At 38.0% G+C, this 22,873-nt stretch overlaps 1 protein-coding gene across 1 annotated transcript in view; it reads left to right on the top strand.

The window, feature by feature from the left end:
* ATP10D (ATPase phospholipid transporting 10D (putative)) overlaps window positions 1-22,873 on the top strand; it is an 87,393-nt gene that overhangs the window by 22,528 nt on the left and 41,992 nt on the right. Inside the window, exons 2-9 of the mRNA XM_058670143.1 lie at window positions 3,182-3,508; window positions 7,511-7,705; window positions 13,863-14,067; window positions 14,854-14,939; window positions 18,896-19,002; window positions 19,251-19,382; window positions 19,755-19,882; window positions 20,004-20,256. Of these exons, the coding sequence (XP_058526126.1) occupies window positions 3,219-3,508; window positions 7,511-7,705; window positions 13,863-14,067; window positions 14,854-14,939; window positions 18,896-19,002; window positions 19,251-19,382; window positions 19,755-19,882; window positions 20,004-20,256 (1,396 nt within the window). The 5' untranslated portion in view covers window positions 3,182-3,218. The remainder of the gene's footprint in view (window positions 1-3,181; window positions 3,509-7,510; window positions 7,706-13,862; window positions 14,068-14,853; window positions 14,940-18,895; window positions 19,003-19,250; window positions 19,383-19,754; window positions 19,883-20,003; window positions 20,257-22,873) is intronic.

The following is a 22,873-nucleotide window of genomic DNA, read 5'->3' as shown; positions in this document are numbered from 1 at the left end:
GTGAGCACGATTTTGTCCAGGACATGGTAATTTGTTTCATTTTGTTTTAATAAGTATTTTAGCATTATGGTTTCCAGTTTGGCCCATTTGGCCACAAAGAACTGCATTTTGTTTTTTTTAATAGCTGAGTAGTATTCCATGGAGTAGATGAACCATAGCTTTCTTATCCAATCCTCCGCTGATGGGCATTTTGGCTGCTTCCATGTTTTTGCAATTACTGATTGTGCTGCTATGAGCATAGGAGTGCATGTTGGTTTCTCATAAAACAAGTGTTCTGGATATATTCCTAGGAGTGCTATTGCTGGATCATACGGTATGTTGAATTTGAGTTGTTTGAATATTCTCCATACTGATTTCCATAGAGGCTGTACCAGCCTGCAGCCCCACCAGCAGTGGAGTAGGGATCCCTTTTCCCCGCAACCTCGCCAACAAGTGTCGTTGGTGCTTTTATTCATGTGGGCCAGTCTTACTGGAAACCATAATGCTAAGGGAAATGAGCCATTCCCAAAAGGTTGAATACCACATGTTTGCCTTAATTTAAGATGATATGATGTTATGTATAACATGTTATGTTTTGAATGTTATATGTTGTGTATAAACTAAAATTGAAGTATAGGTGAGGTGGTCACAGAAGGTGGCTGGGAACTCGCATTTACTTTTAACATATTGGTTACTCATTACTATGTCAATTAATTCCATAATGATGTAAATTTTTGCTGATGGTATGTTGGAGCTTTCAATTGACTGGGATGATACTCTGCTAGCTCTGTCTTCAGACTAGAGAGGGTATACCTAAGAAGCCGTTGAACTTGACTGGACAATAAGATGCTGGACTCTGTGTTTGGTATACGCTTGCAATGGGGGAATCTCAACTGAACTTGAGCTGTGGTTATGCAACAAGGTGGAGGAATCCACCATGGTGGGAGGGTTTGGGGAGGGGTGGGAGAACCCAAGTATCTATGTAACTGTGTCACATAAACAATGTAATTAATGAAGTTAAATAATAAATAATTAGATTAAAAAAACAAACAAACAAAAAACAAAACAAAACAAAACAAAAAAAATAAGTATTTTAGAGATCATATTCCAAGGACAGAGATCTGATGACAATACAAGTTATCCTTCTAACTTATACTAAGCTCTCAAGACAGACTTTTTAACAGGATCTCCATATTGTCTGTCTACTATTCACACACATACGTGTAAACTGTTGGATTTTTTTATAAGTGCATGTCTATTCTTTCTTTCATTAATTTTCAGATGTGCACAATTTTTAAAGGTATTATGGGTTTTAAAAGATTGTGATTCAACTTATTTTCTCTAAGTGCAGTAATAAAGTAATGCAAAATAACTGATTTATTTAATTGTTTAAGACATGATATATAGTAAACAAACCTGCTAACAAGAACATATTCTAAAATATTGATTCAGTAGAACCAGTGGAATAAGTCAACCAAATCTCCCAGGCTTAATAAGTAATTATTTATGATTTTGAATCTATGAAAGCTGGATACAATTGTAATATGCCTAGAGGCAAGTTATTGATTTCTGATTAGTGTGTAACATTGCATAGGAAAGAAGCAATACATACATCATAAGGTTATAATGAAGCTTAGGAAGGAGGAAAGCCTCAATTATTTGCCCAGAATACTTCAGGGTCTTAAATAGTATTAGGCCTTTGGGTTACATTTATATTTTTACCTTCCCATCACCACACCCAGGCCCTGGGCTCCTGGAGGGAGAATGGAGTTTAGGTCATACTCATTTTTTATGCCTAGTCCAGTACAGTGTTTTCCATATCCCCCCCAGTTTTTCTCCGGATGAATTCTGGGCATATTTTGGTCATCTTCCTCTGGGGAATGTTGTCAAAAATAAAGATCATCAGGATAAATTTACTATTTCTAAAAGTGAACTCCAATCCTAGATGATAAGCAAATGCCATGGTGTGGATAAAGCAAGGATAGAAATCAGGCCTCCAGATACTGGTTCCACACACAGGATGACAGACCCATCCGGTGAATTTTGGGTCAGTGTCTCTCAAGTACCAGAGATTCTGATGACACTGTTAATGAGACACATTGACAGTTTAAAACCTTTGAATCAGAAAAATATGGTTTGAGTCAGCCTTGATTACTACTCATGCAAATTCCAACAAATGGTTTACCTCTGTGAGCCTGTTTTTCCTTTTTATAAAATAAGTGAGTGATAAAAATATTAAATAAGATAGTGCATGTCAAAGGTTTTGCAAAGTGCTTTGGATGTAGTGTGTCCTTAACAAATGTGCACTTCTCATTATTCTGTGTGTTTATAGAGTTTACACGCCTGGAAGAGCTGACTGTGAAAACAGTTTTGAAATAGAAGTATGACAGGGATTGTTTGGTTTTGTTCAGTAATGTAACTTGAGTTCAGAGTTCAGAGGATGGCTGAGCTCAGCTGGGGTATTCTAAGTTGTGTCATGTGGACACTCACATGTTTGTCATCAGCTGGTACCAGGGACCCCAGTTATGTTGACAGGAACAGTAGTGACAACTAGGACATGTTTGCTTGTCATCCAGTAGGCAGCCTGGACTGGGAGTCATGGTGGTGACAACAGGGTTTCCACAGGTAGTGAAAAAGGGAGCGTGCCATGGAGCAGACACTTGGGAAGCTTCTGCTTGTGCCATTTTTGCTAGGGGACTACTGGCCAGATTCAGTGCGGAGAGAAAGACTACCTCTTTACGAGCAGAGACGTGCATACAGGGAAGAGTGTGTGCCATCCTCAGGATTTTGTTGACTGCTGCTCTATTAGACATATTGCTGGGTCATTTCCATGTAATTCGTGACTTTTCCAGATAATTCCCCGACATCTTTGGCATTGTTTCCATTTCAAAGATCAGGAACCTGATAATCATGTAAGATGCTTGTATGCACTAAGAACAAACTTTTTGCTTCAAGTGAAGTGATAGCATCTCAGGGCCTGGCTGTTTCCATAGATGATCAGGTGATTAGCCCAGGAGATAGAAGATGTATGCTTTGTTTGATAAATACTTGATTAAAATGGAGTTCCAAGTAAAAATTTTCCGACTTTTATGTACCAAGGTATTGGGTCATACATTTGTTTGGTATGGACAAAGATGTTTACTTTAAGCCTTATCCTTTAAGACTTCCAAGAGGCTCATGAAATGTGTTGTTTTGCTTCTAGATCACCCACACACCCTGGATCTCACTGCATTCTGGACATGACTGAGCCCCTTCAATGGGCCAGATACCACTGGCAGCAGCTGATGGGAGGTAGAACCGGGGAAGATGATACAAGGCCATACAACTACTCCTCTCTGCTTGCTTGTGGAGGCAAGTCCTCGCACACCCCCAAAGTGTCAGGAAAGCACCGGGTGGTTGTTCCCCATCTCCAGCCTTTCAAAGACGAGTATGAGAAGTTCTCAGGCACCTACGTGAATAACCGAATACGAACAACCAAGTACACACTTCTGAATTTTGTACCAAGAAATTTATTTGAACAATTTCACAGGTACTGTTACATTTCTCAAAAAAAAAAAAAAAAAAAAATAGAATGCTTTAGTCATTGTGCTCAAGGGGTTAAAAGTTTTCATTTTTAAGACCTTGCACATTATAGAAGGCTACCTTGTGCTACCATCCTTGACAGTTTTTGTATGAGTCTGTTGTGGTTTGATGACCTCTTAAATTCAAGTAGAACTTAACAATTGGGAATACTTGATCCTTGACGGAGGAATATTCTTATCCTCATTCTACAGATTGGGAAACTAATAGACTGTGTTTATGACAACATCATTATTAGTAATATGTGGCTAACCTACAATTACAGTCTTGGGCTTCCTCCTCCTTGCTTTAGTGTTCACCACATTGCAGCATGTTAACATTTTAATTTCATATTTTTATCACTTGATAATAAGGGGAAAGAGCGTTGAAAGTGTAGATATGTGATGATACTCATAGAAGCAATGAAATAATTCAGTTCACATGCATTTGTTGAAACTCCTGTGAGCTTAGGCACTGAAAGAAATCCAAGTATAACTGTTAGTCCTTTCCTTACAGAGTTTGCAGTTTAAAGAAGCAACATATGCAGCACAAACAATAAAGACAGTGTGGGTATGATGAGTATTACGAAGTGCTAGCTAGTGGAATGGAAGAGTCCTGGGGGACTGCATATTGATTGAAGCACTAGTGGCGGGGTGACACTCTACTGGAAAGTATAGAGTGGCGTGAGATATTTGCACCAGCGATGTGAGCACAGCATCTCAGAGGAAGAAGATGTAGAGGTAGAAGCCCGAAGACAGCTACATACAAGGCTTGCTGGAAGCCTGGGAAATAGTCATCCCTGACACACACAGTTGCTCTGGGCTAGAGAGTAATAGGAAGTAAAGTAGCAAAGACAGGCATGACCCACCAAGCAGGTCTTGATGTCATGACACAGTGGATACCAAAGTCTGCAGGCAAGGTTCTGAGAAAAGAAATGGCGTGCTTATGTGTGTTTGCCACACGGAAGGAATGTGGGCATGGAAGCACACTAAAGGCAGAAAACATTTGGGAAGATACTGTGTATATCCTGGTTAGCTGTGATAGAGACCGGGTGTTAGAGCAACGTGGGAGTGAAAGAAGGAGAATCCAATTAGCAGGTGCTTTGGAATAGGGGTGAGGAACATGTGAAAGGAAGAAAAAAGTGATGTGAACATACTGAATTGCAATGATTGGGAAGAGGAGCAAAAATGAAACTTGGCTGGAGGATGATTTTAACTTAGAAAATGTTTTGAGCTGCTAATTTGAGTATAGAAAGTCTCAGCATTTATTATTTTATCTGAGGGGAGTTTTCAAAGTTCATGGAAACTGTACATTAGAAAAAACTGTGGATTTCAAAATTGGTGTCCATAACCTTTTTGAAATATCCTTGTCCATATTTTGTATGCATGTGGGTAACATCTGGATGTGACTTGATACACTTGAGTTTTCAGTGATTCTCCCAAAGTCCAGTTTCTTGCTAGTGGAAACCATGACAGGTGGTGGTGATGGCTCAAGTCCTTGGGGTCCATTTCACCCATGCAGGAGATCTGAATTGAGTATGTGGTGCCTATGTTTGCCTGGAACCCAGCCCTGAATGTAGCAAACATTCAGAGAATGAACTAGTGACACATCTGAGAGGTACTCAGTATGTGTGCATCCATTTATCGTTTTATCTTTGCTCTCGGTATCTCAAGTAGGTAAAAAAATATTGTCTAAAAATATAGATGAGAATCTGTTCAATTAACCACTGTCACTTTATTGTTTCTGGTTTTTGTGAAGCTTGGAGTTCAATGCACTCAATAGCAAAGGAATCTGAAGGTTTAACAGTGATTACTGAAGTCGTTGGTTTTGATGGAGCTCACATAGAAATACATTGAAAGCGCAAAGGCAGCAGCAGAGTGAAGAGACCTTTCCAGAGTGAAAGGAGTTGGAGATGAGGAAGGAGAAGTGCAGGTCGATTGTTCTTTCAAGAACTTTCATGGTCAATGGGGATAAAAGCACAGGAGGCTATACAAGATGGAGATTTTTGTTTTTCTTTAAAAGAAAAATGAATCAGGGACTAGCATTGTGGCCCAGTGGCTTCAACTGTTGCTTGTAGTGTTGGCATCCCACATGAGCATTGGTTTAAGTCCTAGCTGCTCCGTCTCTGATCCAGCCCTCTGCTAATGAGCCTGGGAGAGCAGCAGCAGATGACCCAAGTACTTGTGCTCTGCCAACCATATTGGAGACCTGCATGGAGTTCTGCAGTCCCGGTCTTGGGCTGGCCCAGTCCTAGCCATTGCAGCCATCTGGGAAGTGAACCAGCACATGGAAGATCTGTTTCACCCTTTGTCTGTGTTACTTTAACTTTCAAATAAGTAAGTCTTTAAAGGCAAAACAAAACAAAAAATAAGAAACCAGTGGAAGAAAATTTGAATACATACAATAGGGACCTGGAATAGTGACCCACTTTCTAAAGAAAGTGGTTTGAATAGTGTAAAAGAAGAAATTGTTATTATCCAAAAGATAAACAAACACTGGCACTGATTTAAAGAAAGGGGAATTTGTGCAGCCACTGTTGAAAGCAGTATAGAGATTAACTAAATATAAAATTGCCAGGTGATACATCAACCCCATTCCTGGATATACACCTAAAAACCTTGACTACTTTACATCAAACAGGTACCTGCATCTTGTTTATAGTTGTACTGTTCCCAAAAGATTAACTATGGAATTGACCAATGTATCCATCATGAGATAAATATACAAAGAAAATCAGGCAGATAAACACACACAAATGGAATATTTGACTTAAAAAGGATGAAATTCTGTCATTAGCGGCAAAATAGATGCAACTGCAGGGCAGCATATTGAGTGAAATAAGCTGGACACAGACAAGTATCACATTCTCATGTATATGTGGCAGGCAAAACAAAAAGTAAACGTCTGTGTATGTCAATATTTGTGCAAATGTAGTTTTGTGAAATTTGATTCCATTGTTAAATCATTGGTTAAGAATGACATACCATAGTCTAGTAATATGATTGTTTTAAAATTCAGTGTGTATTAGGGCGATGGAAGGAGAAAGAGAATTATTATATTCTCAGAGTTGTATATAAGTGGGGCCAGTATTGTAGTATAACAAATAAAGCTACTGCCTGCAGCACCAGCATCTCAAGTGGGTGCCAGTTCTTGTCCTGGCTGCTCCAGTTCCAATCCAGCTTCCTGTTCATGGCCTGGGAAGATCAGTAGAGTGTTTAGGGCCCTGTTTTCTGCATAGGAGACCTGGATGCACCTCCCAAGTCCTGGCTTTGGTCTGCCCCAATCCTTCCTCTTGTGGACTTATGGAGAGTGAATCAGCAGATGGAAGATCTTCCTCTCTGCCTCTCTTCTCTTAACTCTGACTTTGAAATCAGTAATTTTTTTTATTGTAATCTCAAAATAGTTAGAAAAAAATTAGTCTTAAACCATTTGCTACTGCTTTTTCTAGGCCATTAGCAGGGAACTAGATCGAAAGTGGAGCAACCAAGCCTCAAACCAGCACCCATTTAGGATTCCACAGGTGGAGGCTTTGCCCACTGCACCATGACACCATCCTGTATTTTGAGCTTTGAAAAAAATCTAATGCCTGGGCATAAAATGCTTAAAACATTGATTCTCTTGCTCTTAATTTGTTTTTTACAATATACCAACCTTGAATTTCTTCTAAAATTCTGAACTTTTAAAAACAAAGTACTATTCCTGTTAGGCTTTTTATTCTGTGTTACACAACTCAAGATTCTCACTTAAATATATTATTTCTTAGATAATACCTAGTATTAATTAAAAATACAACATGAGCCAGGTATCTAGGGAGCAAAACTGTGTACATAATTGTTAAGTGTATCTAGTTCTCTATTATATAGCTTACAAAAAATTAATAGGAACTGATTAAAGAAAAAACACAATATTTTGCCTCTTTTCCATTGGTTCTTGTATTAGTTCACTAACACTTCCTCTTGTGTGTTGGTTTTAGGGCTGCCAACTTATACTTCCTGTTCTTAGTGGTCCTGAACTGGGTGCCTTTGGTGGAAGCCTTCCAAAAGGAAATTACCATGCTGCCTCTGGTGGTGGTCCTTACAATTATTGCAATTAAAGATGGTTTGGAAGATTACAGAAAGTACAAAATTGACAAGCAGATCAACAATTTGGTGACTAAAGTTTACAGTAGGTGAGTGAGGGGAACTTTGCTGCAGATGACATATGGTGTTCAGAAACATGTAGCTCTCTCTCTCTCTGGTGTGACAAGAACGTGTGTATTATTGTTCTTTAAGTTCCACAGTGAATTTAATTCCACTGCCAGAGGAAAACAGAAGTGTTTAGCCATTGCCAACCAGGGACTTGGCAGAATGAAAGCTTTTATGACTCGTGTGTATATGGACTTGAATTAAACATCAAACCATAGAAAGGGAAACAGGTTTTAATGCATAGATACTGTAATTTAGGATTAAAAGATGGGATAAAAGAATGAATTTGAATAGATATGAAACACTATGGTAGTCTACAAAAAAGTTGGAGCTGCTTATAAAAAATGGTGGAGAATATTCTACTTCCCATTGCAGCCACAGAGGGCTGTATGAAAGGTGATCTGTGCAGAAGTGTGTTCGCTCTGCTGAAGATCTGCATTTTCAATGTTTATGCTTATGATCAGCCAAGAATAAAAACAGGGGAGCCTAAAACGAGGGCAATATCATTTTTGTAAAACTTAAGTTTTCATTTCTTAGAGATAAGCTATTTAGAGAACAGACGTTGGCGTTATGGCATAGTGGGTAAGGCCTCTGGAATGATGCTGGCATTCCATATAGGCACAGGTTCCTGTTCTAGCTGCTCCCCTTGTGATTCAGCTCACTGCTAATGGGCAAGGAAGAACAGCACATGGCCCCAGTGCTTGGTCCCCTGCACGCATGTGGGAGACCCAGTTGAGATGCCTGATTTCAACCTGGCTCAGCTCTGGCCGTTGTGACCTTCTGATGGAAGAGCTCTTTCTCTGTGTCATCATCTTTCGTTCTGACTTTCAGATAAATACATTTTTGAAAAAAATGTAGTGATCAGTATAGACAAGTGTAACTTGTCTTCATTCTTATGTGAACCATATGGAAAAAGGTTAGGAGAAGCTTGACATAAGATATGTATTTATGCTCAAATTGCTGGATCCTGGATTTTGTTCATTTTAAGAATTCTTTGGTGATTTTTTTGTAACATTTGTTTAAAGATCAAGAAAATAGGAAATTTTTTTCTTTTGTAATTTGATACTGTTTCTAATCAGAATCTGATACACTGTATTTAAAAATTAAGTATTGATATGTCTATTGCTTTTGTATTGAAGCCACTGAGTGTTTTGCTGCATTCATTCTATGAGTCACTCAATAACACTTGAGTGCTTCCTCTACACTAGGGGTGAAATACTGATACAGTCTCTGCTAGCTGTAACAAGTAATATTTCATCATGATTCTGTGATGAAGTCTAGATTTTTAACATTACTCAGCTAATACTGAATATATCAAATGGAAAGATTACTTACCCTGTGTGTATGAGAGTGTGTGTGTGTATCTTATATGTCTTGTGTGGAAAATGTTTGATATAAATAGTAGCTCATTTTTAGTGCTAGTTTAGAGTTGAGATTTATTTGCTTTCACAGGTCTTCTGAAATGTTCTAATCATGACTCTCACAGTTAGTAGCTGTGCAGCCTTGGGGAAATTACATAAACTAGCTAAACATGCAGTTCCCTTCATTATGAATATAGTAATAAAGCAGTAAGCAAATATCTAGGCATTTTAAGTGCTAAAGTTATTTTTGTATTCTAATAATGATTATTACCCAGAGTTTGTCACATCATCATTGAGTCATTTAATCAATATCTGAGTGCCTCTTATAATAGTATAAGAGTAGTGCACCTTGGGTAATTTGTGCCTCAAGTGCCATTTTAGAAACAGTCCAGATCTGTTTTAATGGTTAGCATATAAACTTAGAGATAGAATATGCTAGTCAATGATCTAAGGTTCATTCTAAGATATCACTTGATTGCATTTCCTAATAGACTTGGTAACATTGTCCTTTTATCTGTATTCTTTGCAACGTTTTTTTTTTTTGAGCTGTAATAAATTATTCTTGAAACAATGCTTATAAAGAAACAAAGGTAACCTATAAAATCATGCTTTGTTGCTTTAAATATGCCAATCTGTATGCCAATGAAATACAGAGAAATAACTTCAAAGAAAGAATTCCACCAAAGAATGAGACTATTAAATTTAGCAAACTTTTATAAGGAAGCATATTAACATTTTTTCAGATAATTTGATAATCTGTGTATTTAATTGCGCAATGTGCTTAATTTCCTACAGGAAAGTCCCACTTGAAATAACAAATTTAAAAATTGAAAGATTAGTTGTGGCATGGTATAGTTCAAATGTTTAAGTTAGATTTGCAGTAACAGTTAATTCTGACTTTAAGATTGTTTTTAAAAGAGCCATCTGTAAGATGTTAAAAGTGTATTTCAAGGTAATGAAAGTGTCTTGAAAATAAGACTGTTAATCTTTCAAATGATTCACGTGCCTACTGCATGGTAGACAGTGAGATTTAGAAATTTAAAATACAACACTTACATTTAAGGAAACAGGTTCTTTCCAGACCTCAAAATCACTGTTTTGATGATGTTTGAATTTTCAAAAATACTCATTAATGTGTTAATTCTTAAAATTCCATGATTCTTGCAATGAGTCCAAATGTAGTAGTCTACTCTGATAACACATCTGGTGTGACATTTTGCAAGCAGTGGTTCAGGTTCACTTCCTGATATGTATAATTATGCCACATTTTATTTGGTGGTGGTAAACTCTACTAGTACTTAGTGAATGTGTTCTGGAATGAACTGCCGCTTTCAAACCCCAGGGCCACTTAGGAGCAGTGTGACCTTGAAAAGCTGCTTTATACACGAAGGCCGTTTTTTGTTATTTGTAAAAAGGAGACTATAAAATACACGAAGTACTAATCGTACAACATAGATAAAAATTGATTATATTTAAGCAAGTATAATGATGCCTTAGGACTCCGTAAGAAATGAACACAAAATGAATAGGATGAAAAAACACGGACTTCAGCTTTTCTTGCTGCAAAATAAACTTCTTTAAAATTTATTTTTCATGAACTTCATGACTTACATATAATGCAGTTGATAAATCTTTGCTGATATTTTTTCAAGGCTACTTTATTATAAATTATTTTTAGTGTCTCATAGGAAAATATTTTAAAACATTGAAAAAATTAGTTCACATTTTCCCTTCTCTCTTTGATTTTTGTAAAGTAGAAGTACATGTTTTCAACCTTTCATTCTTTTCCCTCTCAACTCTCAACTCATGGCAATCTCTGTTAAAAACTTAGTCGGTATTCTTCCCAACTTTTCCCAATGCTTGTGTAAGAGCTATTTGATACTGAACCCTTACAGAAACAAACATTGATCTGGAAGCATTCCTAAAGAGAGGATTATAAGATATAAATCTTAACCAGTGAGTCTTACATAAGTACAGACAATCAAGCAGATTTTAGGAAATTTTATTTGGGGCTGGCATCTGCCCTAGTGGTGCATATGGCTGTGTCCCATGTCATAGTGAATGTCTTTGATTCCCCACTCCAGATGCTGGCTCCTACTTGCTGCTAATGCAGACCCTGGGAGGCAGCAGTGATGGATAAAGTGACTGGGTTACTGCTGCTCCTGTGGAAGACTTGGGTCGGGTTCCTGGCACCCGACTGGCCAAGTCCAGTCCCAGATAGCAAACTAATAGAATGGAAATCAATCTGTCAGTTTTTTATTTCTGCCTCTCCAACAAATAGTAAATTCCGTGTCTTCATTTAGGTTCTGGGAGAACGTGATTGTCTTCTTGCTGTTTTAATTCTCCCCAGAAACGTAGCCTCGTTTTCAACTTAGCCACCATCGTAAATGTTCAAAGTCGGTTAAGGTGGTGGTGGTATTGTCACCTAATTGCGGTTGCTTCCAAATGAAGTTTTATCGTGTCTTTACTCCTCAAAATCATTTGAACTGATGACTGTTTTTCTTCACCAAACTCATTCTTGATCACCGTTCAAGACAGTTCAGACCTCTTCTCTGGTGTCTGATGCCTCTGCTCTCTGTGCTCATATCCTGGACATGTTCTGCTTTTATGAAAATGCAGTTTTCTGAACTTTGAACCATGTTTTCCCCATGTGCATTTTGTTAGCACCTATTATAGGAGCTGTCATGCTTGTTCAGCATGTTCGTCAACCTGAACTAGCTAGCTACTGGGACAATTGGCTAGTTTTAATCCTAGTGGGGAAAAAGATCAAGTGAAATCATCTGAATTTTGTTCTGATATAAAATAAATTAAAAGAAGTTTCCTATATTTACGAGAAATAAAATCCCTAGCCTTATGAATAATTTCTCCCCAGCTTTATTTATTCCCTTGCCTACCCAATCAACGACTTCACATTACCAGCTTTATCCAAAGTCAGTAGATCTTTTACTAGTGAAATAACATAGGCATTTGGATTACCAAACTGTTAATTATTCAAAAATTTTCTTTAGTTGGATTCAAACTTGGGCATAAGGTGTTGTGGGAGATCTACCTCAGAAATGTATTTTCTGTGATAGTCCGTTAGGCTGAATATTTCTTTAAATATCTGATAAGTTATATACAGATTGATCTAAGGAGACATTTCTGTTTAATCTGATGAATTAATAACTTTGAATACATTAATCACACAACTTAGACAATAACTATTTCTCAAGATTATATAGTGAATAGTGAACTCAAACCTGCAGTCATATATATATACACACATACATACATATATAATTAGAAAATGAAGTTGTCATTAGAAATTATATTTTTGTGAAAAGCACTAGTTCTTGATGGATGTTTGGTACACAAGGGGAGTATGCAACAGAGCTACCTTTGACTCATCAGCGTTCCATGTGACACGCTACTTCACTAACTGTTGTCACATGCCACCACACACATTTTCTCATTTTATCCCCAGGAAGATGTTTCATGGAACATAATTAATGCTGCTCACCCGAAACCGCACCAGAAACTTGGCCAAAAGAAAAAAAAAGTAACGATTAACATAATCAGGGTACTTAAATCAACTTCAACCAGTTTACCTTTCCTTTAAAAAGATGTGTACAATGGTAAAAGCACTTTTTACAAAGGAGTCTGCTGCAGCAGATTCCGGACTGTTGGAGATGGTTCAGCTTTGCCTCAGTTTGTATAGAGAACTCATTCTGCAACCCCAGCAAATCCCATATCTCAGGATCCTCAAGTGCTCTACGGAAAATGTGTTAGTGTCTATAAATAACCTGTGCACATCTGCCTATATTTATATTTTAAATCATCTTTGGATTACTTACCTTTTGCAATGTGTTATATGAATAGTTGAGATACTCTATTCAGCAAATACTGACAGAAGGAAAAGTCTACGTTTTGAGTCTTTATATGCTGAACTCAGCGAAGACCGACTATTTCTATGCGATGTAACTAGAGATATGACTATGATGGTATTATGATTTTCAAAGCGTTGTTTCTGGTTATTTGACTGTTCCTTTGTGTTGGATTGTTCATCTCATCTGCCCAGATCGGAAGCTCTCTGAGTGTGTGATGTATCATCTGTCCCTCCACCTCCTTAGGTGCCTCACCACAAGAGGCATATGAACAAACCTTTCAAATATTCAAGGTAGCTTTGCTCTAAAGTAATATGCAAATAACAAAATGGTTCAAAAATCCCTCGGGAAAAAGGGAGCTGGAAGACATTTTCATTGCTTATTAAATTTTTAGATGAAGCATGTATACTACTTTATTTTGGCTAACTTTGTGACTCCTTTTTGGCATTTAACAGACTAAACTTCACTGTAGTATTTTTTTTAAAGTTTTATTTATTTTTATTGGAAAGTCAAATTTACAGTGAGAAGGATAGACAAGGAGAAAAATCTTCCATCCACTGGTTCACTCCCCAAGTGGCCTCAATGTCTGGAGTTGAACCAATCCAGAACCAAGAATCAGGAACATTCTTCCAGGTCTCCCACACGGGTGCAGTGTCCCAAAGCTTTGGGCCGTCCTCAACTGCTTTCCCAGGCCACAAGCAGGGAGCTGGATGGGAAACGAGGCTGCTGGGATTAGAACTGGCACCCATATGGGATCCTAGCGCATTCAAGGCGAGGGCTGTAACTACTAGGCTACCACACCAGGTCTTTCACTCTAATATTTTAAACAAACTTTAAGCTGCACATTAGAAGTAGAAGGAAAACGTATTACATGTGTCTGGTTTAATATTCTTTTCAAAACTTTTGCTCAATTTCAGGAAAGAGAAAAAATACATTGAGTACCGTTGGAAGGATGTCACGGTTGGAGACTTTATTCGTCTGTCCTGCAATGAGATCATTCCTGCCGACATGGTTCTGCTCTTTTCTACCGATCCCGATGGAATCTGTCACATCGAGACTTCTGGTCTGGATGGAGAGAGCAATTTGAAACAGAGGCAGGTGGTTCGGGGATTTGCAGATCAGGTATGTCGTATCTTCACAGATGGTGACGTGGTTACATTTCTCCCACACAGCTGATCGTTGCTCTTGACACTGAGATCAGGGGGATATGTGTTCAAAGTGTTCACAAAAACTTTAATATCAGAAATTACCTGCATGGTTAACAACAGCTAACACAAGTGTTTTCACTTCCTTGTTGATTAAAAAGTATTTGCTCAGCAGAGTCTGGACTGGGTTTCAGTACAGAACATTCCCATCAGTTGCAGGTGAATGCTGATGTTCTCATTTAATCCAGTCCTGGGTTCTGGAATGATGCCTATACTTTTGCTGCAGGTGGGAAATTGATCTCATCAAAAAAGCCATGCAGGGGCCCTGCACAGTAGCCTAGCGGCTAAAGTCCTCGCCTTGCATGCACCACGATCTCATGTGGGTGCCAGTTCTAATTCTGGCCGCTCCACTTGCCATCCAGCTCCCTGCTTGTGGCCTGGGAAAGCAGTCGAGGATGGCCCTAAGCCTTGGGACCCGCACCCGTGTGGGATACCCAGAAGAGGCTCTGGGCTCCTGGATTTGAATCAGCGCAGCTCTGGCCATTGCAGCCGCTTAGGGAGTGAATCAGCAGATGGAAGATCTTCCTCTCTCTCCTCCTCTCTGTATATCTAACTTTCCAATAAAATTCTTTTAAAGTTTAAACAATCTTGGAAAAATGCCATGCAGCTATCTTAAGAATTGGTAAAAGTAATAAAATTCATATCAGGTGTTTAATTTTGAATGTTTCTTATTTTGTGATTTTTTAAAAATAAATGCTTTTAGGACGCTGAAGTTGATCCCGAGATGTTCTCCAGTAGGATAGAGTGTGAAAGTCCAAACAACGACCTCAACCGATTCCGGGGCTTCCTGTGAGTGACGCATAACTGACTTCTGTGGGTGTGAGTGGAACTGTGCTTAATCCAGTGTTTATGCCCTTGGACTCAAGTTATCACCAAGTACCATAAGTGTAACTACCTATAACTGACTTTCTTAATGCCTTCTATATTTGTGTGATTGAGGGTTGGGGAAGAGGGAAGGAGAGAAAAGGAGAGAGAAGGAGAGGGAGCCTGAGCGAGCACACACACACATCTTCTGGTTAACTCCGGAGTTGCCTGCAGTAACCTGAGCTTGGCCAGGACTGAAGTTGGGAGCTGGGACTGCAGCCCAGGTTCCCCATGTGGACAGCAAGAATACAATCACTTGAGCTGTCACTGCCTCCCAGGGGCTTCATGAATACGAAGCTAGAGACAGGAACCAGAACCAAGAACTGGAACCAGGCACTCTGATACAAGATGAAGGTGATCCAATCCCTACGCTAAATGCCAGTTCCCATATTTTCATAATTTGATCATCATTTACACACATATTTAAAACAACAGCTAAATTGAAACTTAGTTCTTAAAACATGTCTAGAATCTCTTTCAGAGGTGTAAAATATCTTGCATGATTACACAAAGGCTGACACGTCAGTTGTGTGGAAGAAGGCATTTGGCCAGATGCGGCAGCTTAGGTCCTGCAGAATTAGAGCAGTGGTAGGCAATTGCAGTTGTCTGGCTTGGAGCCTTGTCTGAGGAGGAGGCAGGGACACCATGCCAGTGTTCCTCTGGAGGCTTCCTGGGCCAAACACACCCCTTCTGCAGGACAGCTAGAAGTTGTCTTAAGTGTTTACCTCTGCCACTGAAGAGTTTTATGAGCCTGAGCCAAATTTACTTATATTTTGGCTCTTACTTGCCTCCTTTACCAAAGCAGGTGATTGGTTAAATCTACTCCATACTGGTACATTACTTGACCAAAAATGTTTCCAATTAACTTTTTAAACCAGAATTTTCTTGATACTATTTTGATATCAAAAGCATGCAAAAGCATTTAAGAAAGACTTGTATCCCTCATGAACTTAGATGTAAAAAAATTTAAGTTATCACAAATAAAACTGAGTATTAGAAAAGGGATCATGACCCAGTGAGAATTCTGCTAAAAATGCAGTGTTGGTCTAATACTTGAAGTTCAAACTAACTTACCATATTAACCTGTAACAAATAACATTATAGAAATGAGGGGGAAAATGGCCATCTCATACAATTAGAAAAAAGCATTTGATGAAATTCTAACTTTTATTCCTGTAGCCTGGAGGTGGAAAGTAAATTTCTCCACTTGAATAACCTAGCCAAAACGTACACCTAGACATGAAGGTGATAAATGTTTTCCTGTAAGACAAGAAACAAGACGATTGTTCACTCTCACAGCAGTCAGGCAGGGGAAGGAAGGAAAATGCATTAAGTAAGAAGTAAAACTGTCTTATTCATAGAGTGAATAGGAAATAAGATCAATGTAACAATTATTTTTTCTATGTACTGACAATGAACAATCTGGTATTTAAGAATTTTGAACAAAATGTGTCATAGCATCAGAAAAAAATATATCCTTCAGGATAATTTGACAAAAGACATGGAAAAAAGTGTATGTAGAAAGGTGCTAAACATGGCTTACAGAAAGTGAAGACCTAAGTAAATAGAGATATATTGTTCCTGGGCTGAAATATTTTATTGATGCCCGTGTTCCCCCAAATTAGACTATAGTTTCAGTGCAATCTCATTAAAAATCCTAGCAAACATTTTTAAAGATCCATAAATGCCTTTAAAAATGTATGTGGGAATGCAAAAATCCTTTAATAATTAAGACAGGTTAATGGAAGAGACTATGGAGTCCAAAAATGGATCCACATATTTATGAACCACTGGTTTTCAACAACGATGCAAAAGCACTTTTGTAGAGAATTTCAACAGATGCTACAATAATTAGATATCTTACATTCAGAGAAAGAACTTTCATCTTTAACTATCACTGATTATAAAATGAATTCTAGGTTTACATTTAACCTTAAATTATAAGAATTTTAAGAATGGTGGAAAGGCTTGGTCCTAGTTGCAGGAGAATATCAAAATTAAATCTTCAAAATTAAGAATATGCAAAATTAGTCACTAAGTACAAACAATGGTTGACATTGCAACTTAACGAGGCAGTGCGGAGAGCAGCAGAGAGGCCCGAAGCCATAGTGTATTGGTAGAGATGTACGTGGCTGAGTTTGTCTGCAGAGTGGCTGAGAAGAACGCAGATCCTGAGAACATTGTGTGTTTTGCCTAAGACAAAATATTTCTGCTGAAGCTGTTTGAAAATTTGACTGTGGTTAAGTTCTAGGCAGTGTTCCTGGAGAGAAGTTAGACGAAAACTTCTCATCAGAAGTGTGTCCATAAACCATTGTAGCATGGGTCCTATTGCAGGATTATTTTCTTCCGTTTGTATCTGTTGATGAAGTTTCCTCTTGCACGTATGAAGTTCAGAGCATTTCTAATTTTTGACCTGACGTCCAATGAGTCTGAGTCCCCTCTAATGTCTATACTCTCTCCTGTAGCTGAAATGCTGGTTTCTTTGGAGGAGCCAGACTTGTCTCTGGCAGGTCAATTTTGCCCAGGGCATGTATTTGGTGGATTGAAAACAAATGTGAACGTATTGTTAACCATAAACATTTTGATCCTGATAACTTGCCAAGACCCCAGATCCTGCCTACGATATTTTTGCTTTGGTGTCAACTTGATAAGTAATTCCAAATGTCTGGGACTGGATCCCTGGTGTCTCACCGTCAGGCTTTCTTTCAGTCCTTGGGGTATGATTATTCCTTCACAGACATCAGTGGCTGGGATAGTCATTGAGCCTTGTCTTAGAGCTTCTTTCTAGTTCGAAGGCTATGTTAGTTCATTGGTTCTCTAGATGGTCGCTTGCCCCTGGGTTCCTGTATAGTGTGTTTAATTGCCCTCTCTGGGGCCCATTTGTGATGGTTTCCTCTGATTTCAGTTTGCTTGTACATTAGCCGCCCTGTTTCCTGATTAACATGACTAACTACTAGGGTGGCCTTGCTCCTGAAATTCCCAGGTTCCTTCTCCCCCAGTGATTACAGTGGCATTGTGCTGCTCTGTTGATGTCTATGTACTCCTGTTTGTTTTGTTGTCCATGCCATTGATTTGTAGAATAAATGGGGACCAACCATTTTGCCTACAGAATATATCACAGGTTCGATTTGGCTGCCTGCATCATTCAGTGATGTTTAATATGCTTCTCTGACCTTACTTTCTATGAACTGGAATGTGCCCTTCCAGAATCTGGTGTTGGGGGGAGGGGGAGAGAACGGATTCCCTAGAAAATAAGACATGTGTATTATCCACGCATGTATTAACTTATATACTTGCACAGATGTTGCATACAGCCTCGGAGCCTTCCCATATCCTCTGAAACCACAGGCCCCAGATGTCCTGCTGGAGGCTGGAGTAGATGCCATGGGCCATGACTTCCTTTCTCACAATCCAGGAGCACCACGACGTCCCTTTGTCTCATTGTCAGAGTGGTGTTATCAGCCACATCTCTTCATTATAAAGTTTTCCATCTAATAACTTTGGAAACAACATATTATGATTGCATATAATGATTCTTGGTTTCACGCAGATTGCAAAATACTTTTTCTAATTATGTCAACTTTTCCCTTATCAACTATCAAGTCACAATAAATATGTACCGTAAAAAACTTTTTTTAAAAATATGGAACATTTTTTAGTTTCCTAAAGTAAGAGACAGAAATTGCTTTTTTAAAAAAAGAATTAGAAAACAAAGGTAAGTGAAAACTTGGTGATACTTTTTTCTAACCAAAGCGGGTAATTGAAATAACTCAAAAATTTAAATCTTTCCTGTGACCTGCCAAGTAAAAAGACCATGAGTTAAAGTTTTACCTTTGCACTCCTGCCATTTAAACATAGATCATATGCTGTCTTTCTTACAGAGAACACTCCAACAAAGAACGTGTAGGTCTCAGTAAAGAAAATTTGTTGCTCAGAGGCTGCACTGTCAGAAACACCGAGGCTGTGGTGGGCATTGTGGTTTATGCAGGTTGGTCACACTTCTCATTTTCATCATTCCCCTGCCTGCGTCTACACAAGCTAGCAGTTTTCACTTAACTCAAAACACAAGCTGCAGAAACAGAAAGTTTTTAGTCTTGGTTTTCTAACTGGATTAAAAAGCAAACAAAATTGAAAAGTATATTTTACGTTCCTATATGCTGTTGTTTTCCAGACACATTTTGATATATGTTTGCCACTTTAAATTGTGTGTTTTCTGAAATGCTGTTTCCCACACAGGCCATGAAACCAAAGCAATGCTCAACAACAGTGGGCCACGGTACAAGCGCAGTAAATTAGAAAGAAGAGCAAATACTGATGTCCTCTGGTGTGTCCTGCTTCTCATTGTCATGTGTCTAACTGGTGCATTGGGTAGGCAAAAGTTGATTATTTTCTGATTTTGTAAAGCAAAATATTAGCTTGAAGTATTTTATTTTCAGTGATATTCATGAGTTTGATTTCTAGAATGTAGTTTCTATTTGTCAATAATATCTTTCCTCGTGTCTTCACTCCTTGGCCAGCAAAATGTTGATTCTGGTTACATACATTTGCTATAGTGTTGAAGGTACCTGGGATGTGGTTTAGAAAGAGAAAGAAATATGTAGACATTTGAATTTGAATTTGAATTTATTTCCAAAAACAAACAGTATATTCCACCAGAATCAACACTCAGAATAAAGTTCTTCATAAACTCTATATCACAACCTTTTAATGTCTGTGTGTGTGGTTTTTCTTTTTTGGAAGGTCATGGAATCTGGCTGAGCAGATATGAGAACATATTTTTTTTTAATATTCCTGAGTCTGATGGACATGTCATATCACCATTGTTGGCAGGATTCTATATGTTTTGGACCATGATAATTTTGTTGCAGGTAATTTCTATCGAGTTTGTTGTAAAATTTTAGAAGTTTACTACTTCCCCAATTACTTTCAGTTTCTCTCTCATTCCTGTAATATATTGTAATGTTTTAAAACTTGTTTGCATCTTCTTAGGTTTTGATTCCCATTTCCCTGTATGTTTCCATCGAAATTGTGAAGCTCGGGCAAATATATTTTATTCAAAGTGATATGGATTTTTATAATGAGAAAACAGACTCAACAGTTCAGTGCCGGGCCTTGAACATCACCGAGGATCTCGGCCAGATCCAGTACCTCTTCTCTGACAAGACCGGGACCCTCACTGAGAACAAGATGGTTTTTAGGAGATGTAGTGTGGCAGGATATGATTATTGCCACGAAGAAAATGGTGAGTGTTGTGTTCTTACACAAACCAGCGTTAATATTGAAACTTTGTTGTTATGTTTTTCTTTGGCAATCACTCAAGTACCTGATAATTGTGATATGCAAGTTCTGTATTTTAACATTTTGAATATAAATTGAGAACACAAGTCTACTATCTGCTGGGCTGGCTCAGGCATCAAGCACTTAGCTCATTCAAATCAATTTGTAGATTCATTGTTGTCCCTTCAAAAGTTGTTGCATCAAAGTGATACTTTCTTTTAAATATGTATGACTAGTAGAGGTGAGGTTGAAATGTAGGAGTTGGCAGCTATTACAGTGACAGTGCAGCACAGATACTGTGGAGAATCCAAGGAAACTATGGACCATCTCCCTGCCAAACATTTTGAAAATAATTTCAAATGCCTCCTATTATTATGTCATCCCAGTGAACTCATTGATTCTTAGTGAAAAACAACTAATTTAAAAGTAAGTACCATGAACTGAATAAACCCAATTTATCTTAAAAAAAAAAAAAAACTCCCGTAACTTTTTTGTTGTTATTCATGAAAGTTATGCATGTTCCTGTAAAGATAATTCAGAGACATGTACAAAACAAGTCAAAAGTCCTGATCTTGAGATGTGAACCATCTTGAATGCTTCTGGTGATGAGCAGCCATCCATTTCTTTATGCACAGTTCTCTGTACATAATCATATGTATTTATAAAATATTTATATTTTATCAGAACATGCTCTAATTCTGTTTTGCAACTTATCTCTCTTATCCAACAATATTTCACAAGTTTTTTTTTTTTAAAGATTTGTTTTCATTTGAGAGAGTTAGAGAAGAGCGAGCTTTCGTTGCTGGTTAAACCCCAAACGGCCACAATGGCTGGAGCTGAGCTAATCCAAAGCCAGGGGCCAGGAGCTTCTTGGTTTCACACATGGGTACAAGGGTTTCGACCATTGCATGCTGTGTTCCCAGGCCATTGTCAGCAAGCTGTATTAGAAGTGGAACAGCTGGAACACAAACCAGCACCCATATGGGATACCAGAGCTGCAGGCAGAGGCTTACCCTATTTGGCCGTGGTGCTGGTCTCTGATATTTTTAAATATTGGTTCATACGTTAACATGAAAAATGTAGGCTTTCATTATTTAAACAGGTGTTCATACAGCTGTGTAGTGGCCACTTGATTTGCTATTGAAAATATACTTGTGCTTAACATTGACTAATTTATTTAGCAGATGTTTTGTCAGTTCTTAATTATGTGACATGGGTCCTTGATCTCATGTAGCTTAGACATAATAGCTACAGGGAGACAAGATGAAAAAATTATGCAAAGTTATCATTTAATAAGCATCTTTGTACATAAAAATTTGAATAGCTATTTCCTGTAGGATTAATCCTTTAACAGATTTGTAGCTTGCACATATTTCTCCCATTCTTTCAGTTGCCTCTTTGCTTCCTTTGCTGTACAGAATCATCTTAGCTCAATGTAACAAAATGTGTATATTTTTACCCTTATTGTATGTGTTTCTGGGTCTTTCAAGAAGCCCTTGCCTATCTCAGTGTCTTGTAGTGTTTCTCCATGATTTCCTCTGTTAGGAGAGTTTCTGATATTGGGTTTAGATCCTTGATTAATGATGAGTTAGTTTTTGCATAGGGTATTGTTTCATACTTTTATATGCAGAGATCCAATCTTCTCAGCATCATTGGTTGAAGAAGCTGTCCCTTCCCTGGGAATTAGTTTCAGCTTGTTTGTGAAAGATGAGTTGGTTTTCGATGATTCCTTTCTTGGGGGGGTGGGTTTCCTAATTGTTCTGTTGTCCATGTGTCTGTCTGTGTGCCAGTGCCAGACTGAATTATAACTGCCCTAAAATAAAGTCTTTAAATCTGGTATTGTAATTCTTTCCAGATTAGCTAGTATTGTTTAAGATTTCTGTGGCTATTTCAGTTTTTGTATATATATGTGTGTGTGTGTGTGTGTGTGTTTCCTTATTAATTTTAGCATCATTCTTTTTCTAATTTTGAGAAGAGCATTTTTAGTATTTTGATTTAATTTAATCTATTCATTTAAGTAGTATGAGCATTTTAATTGTGCCGATTTTTCCAATTCATGCACATGGGAGGTTTTTCTTTGTTTCTTGTATTTTTTATTGCATTGTAATTTTCACTGTAAAATTGTTGGTCAAAATTATTCCAAAGTATTTTTAAAAATTTTATTGTGGATGGTGCTGACCTCATAAGCTCTTTCTTACCCTTGGCTTTTTTTGTGTATACCAATTCTATTGATTTTTGTATTTTGACTTAATATCTTGCAACTTTGCCAAACTCTACGAGTTCCGGTAATCTCTTAGAGTTGGCTTTTATTTTCCCCGTTTATATAATCATATCAACAAACAGATAATTTTTCTTCCTCCTTTTCAATTTGTCCTTTAATTCCTTTTCTTCTCTAAGAACTCCACCTAAAAACTTCTGTAACTACATTGGATGGCAAATGGTGGAAGTGGATGTCCTTGGCTAATTCTGTATCTTAGTGAAAATGCTTCCAACTTTTCTCCATTTAACATGATGCTGACTGTAGGTTCGACATATATTGCCTTGATTGTGCTACGTTCCTTCTATATTCAATTTGCTTAAGG

Source organism: Ochotona princeps, chromosome 11 (genome assembly GCF_030435755.1).
Source record: "Ochotona princeps isolate mOchPri1 chromosome 11, mOchPri1.hap1, whole genome shotgun sequence".
Taxonomy (NCBI): domain Eukaryota; kingdom Metazoa; phylum Chordata; class Mammalia; order Lagomorpha; family Ochotonidae; genus Ochotona; species Ochotona princeps.
Note: the sequence above shows the minus strand (reverse complement) of the source record. Positions and strands in the feature narration are given on the sequence as shown.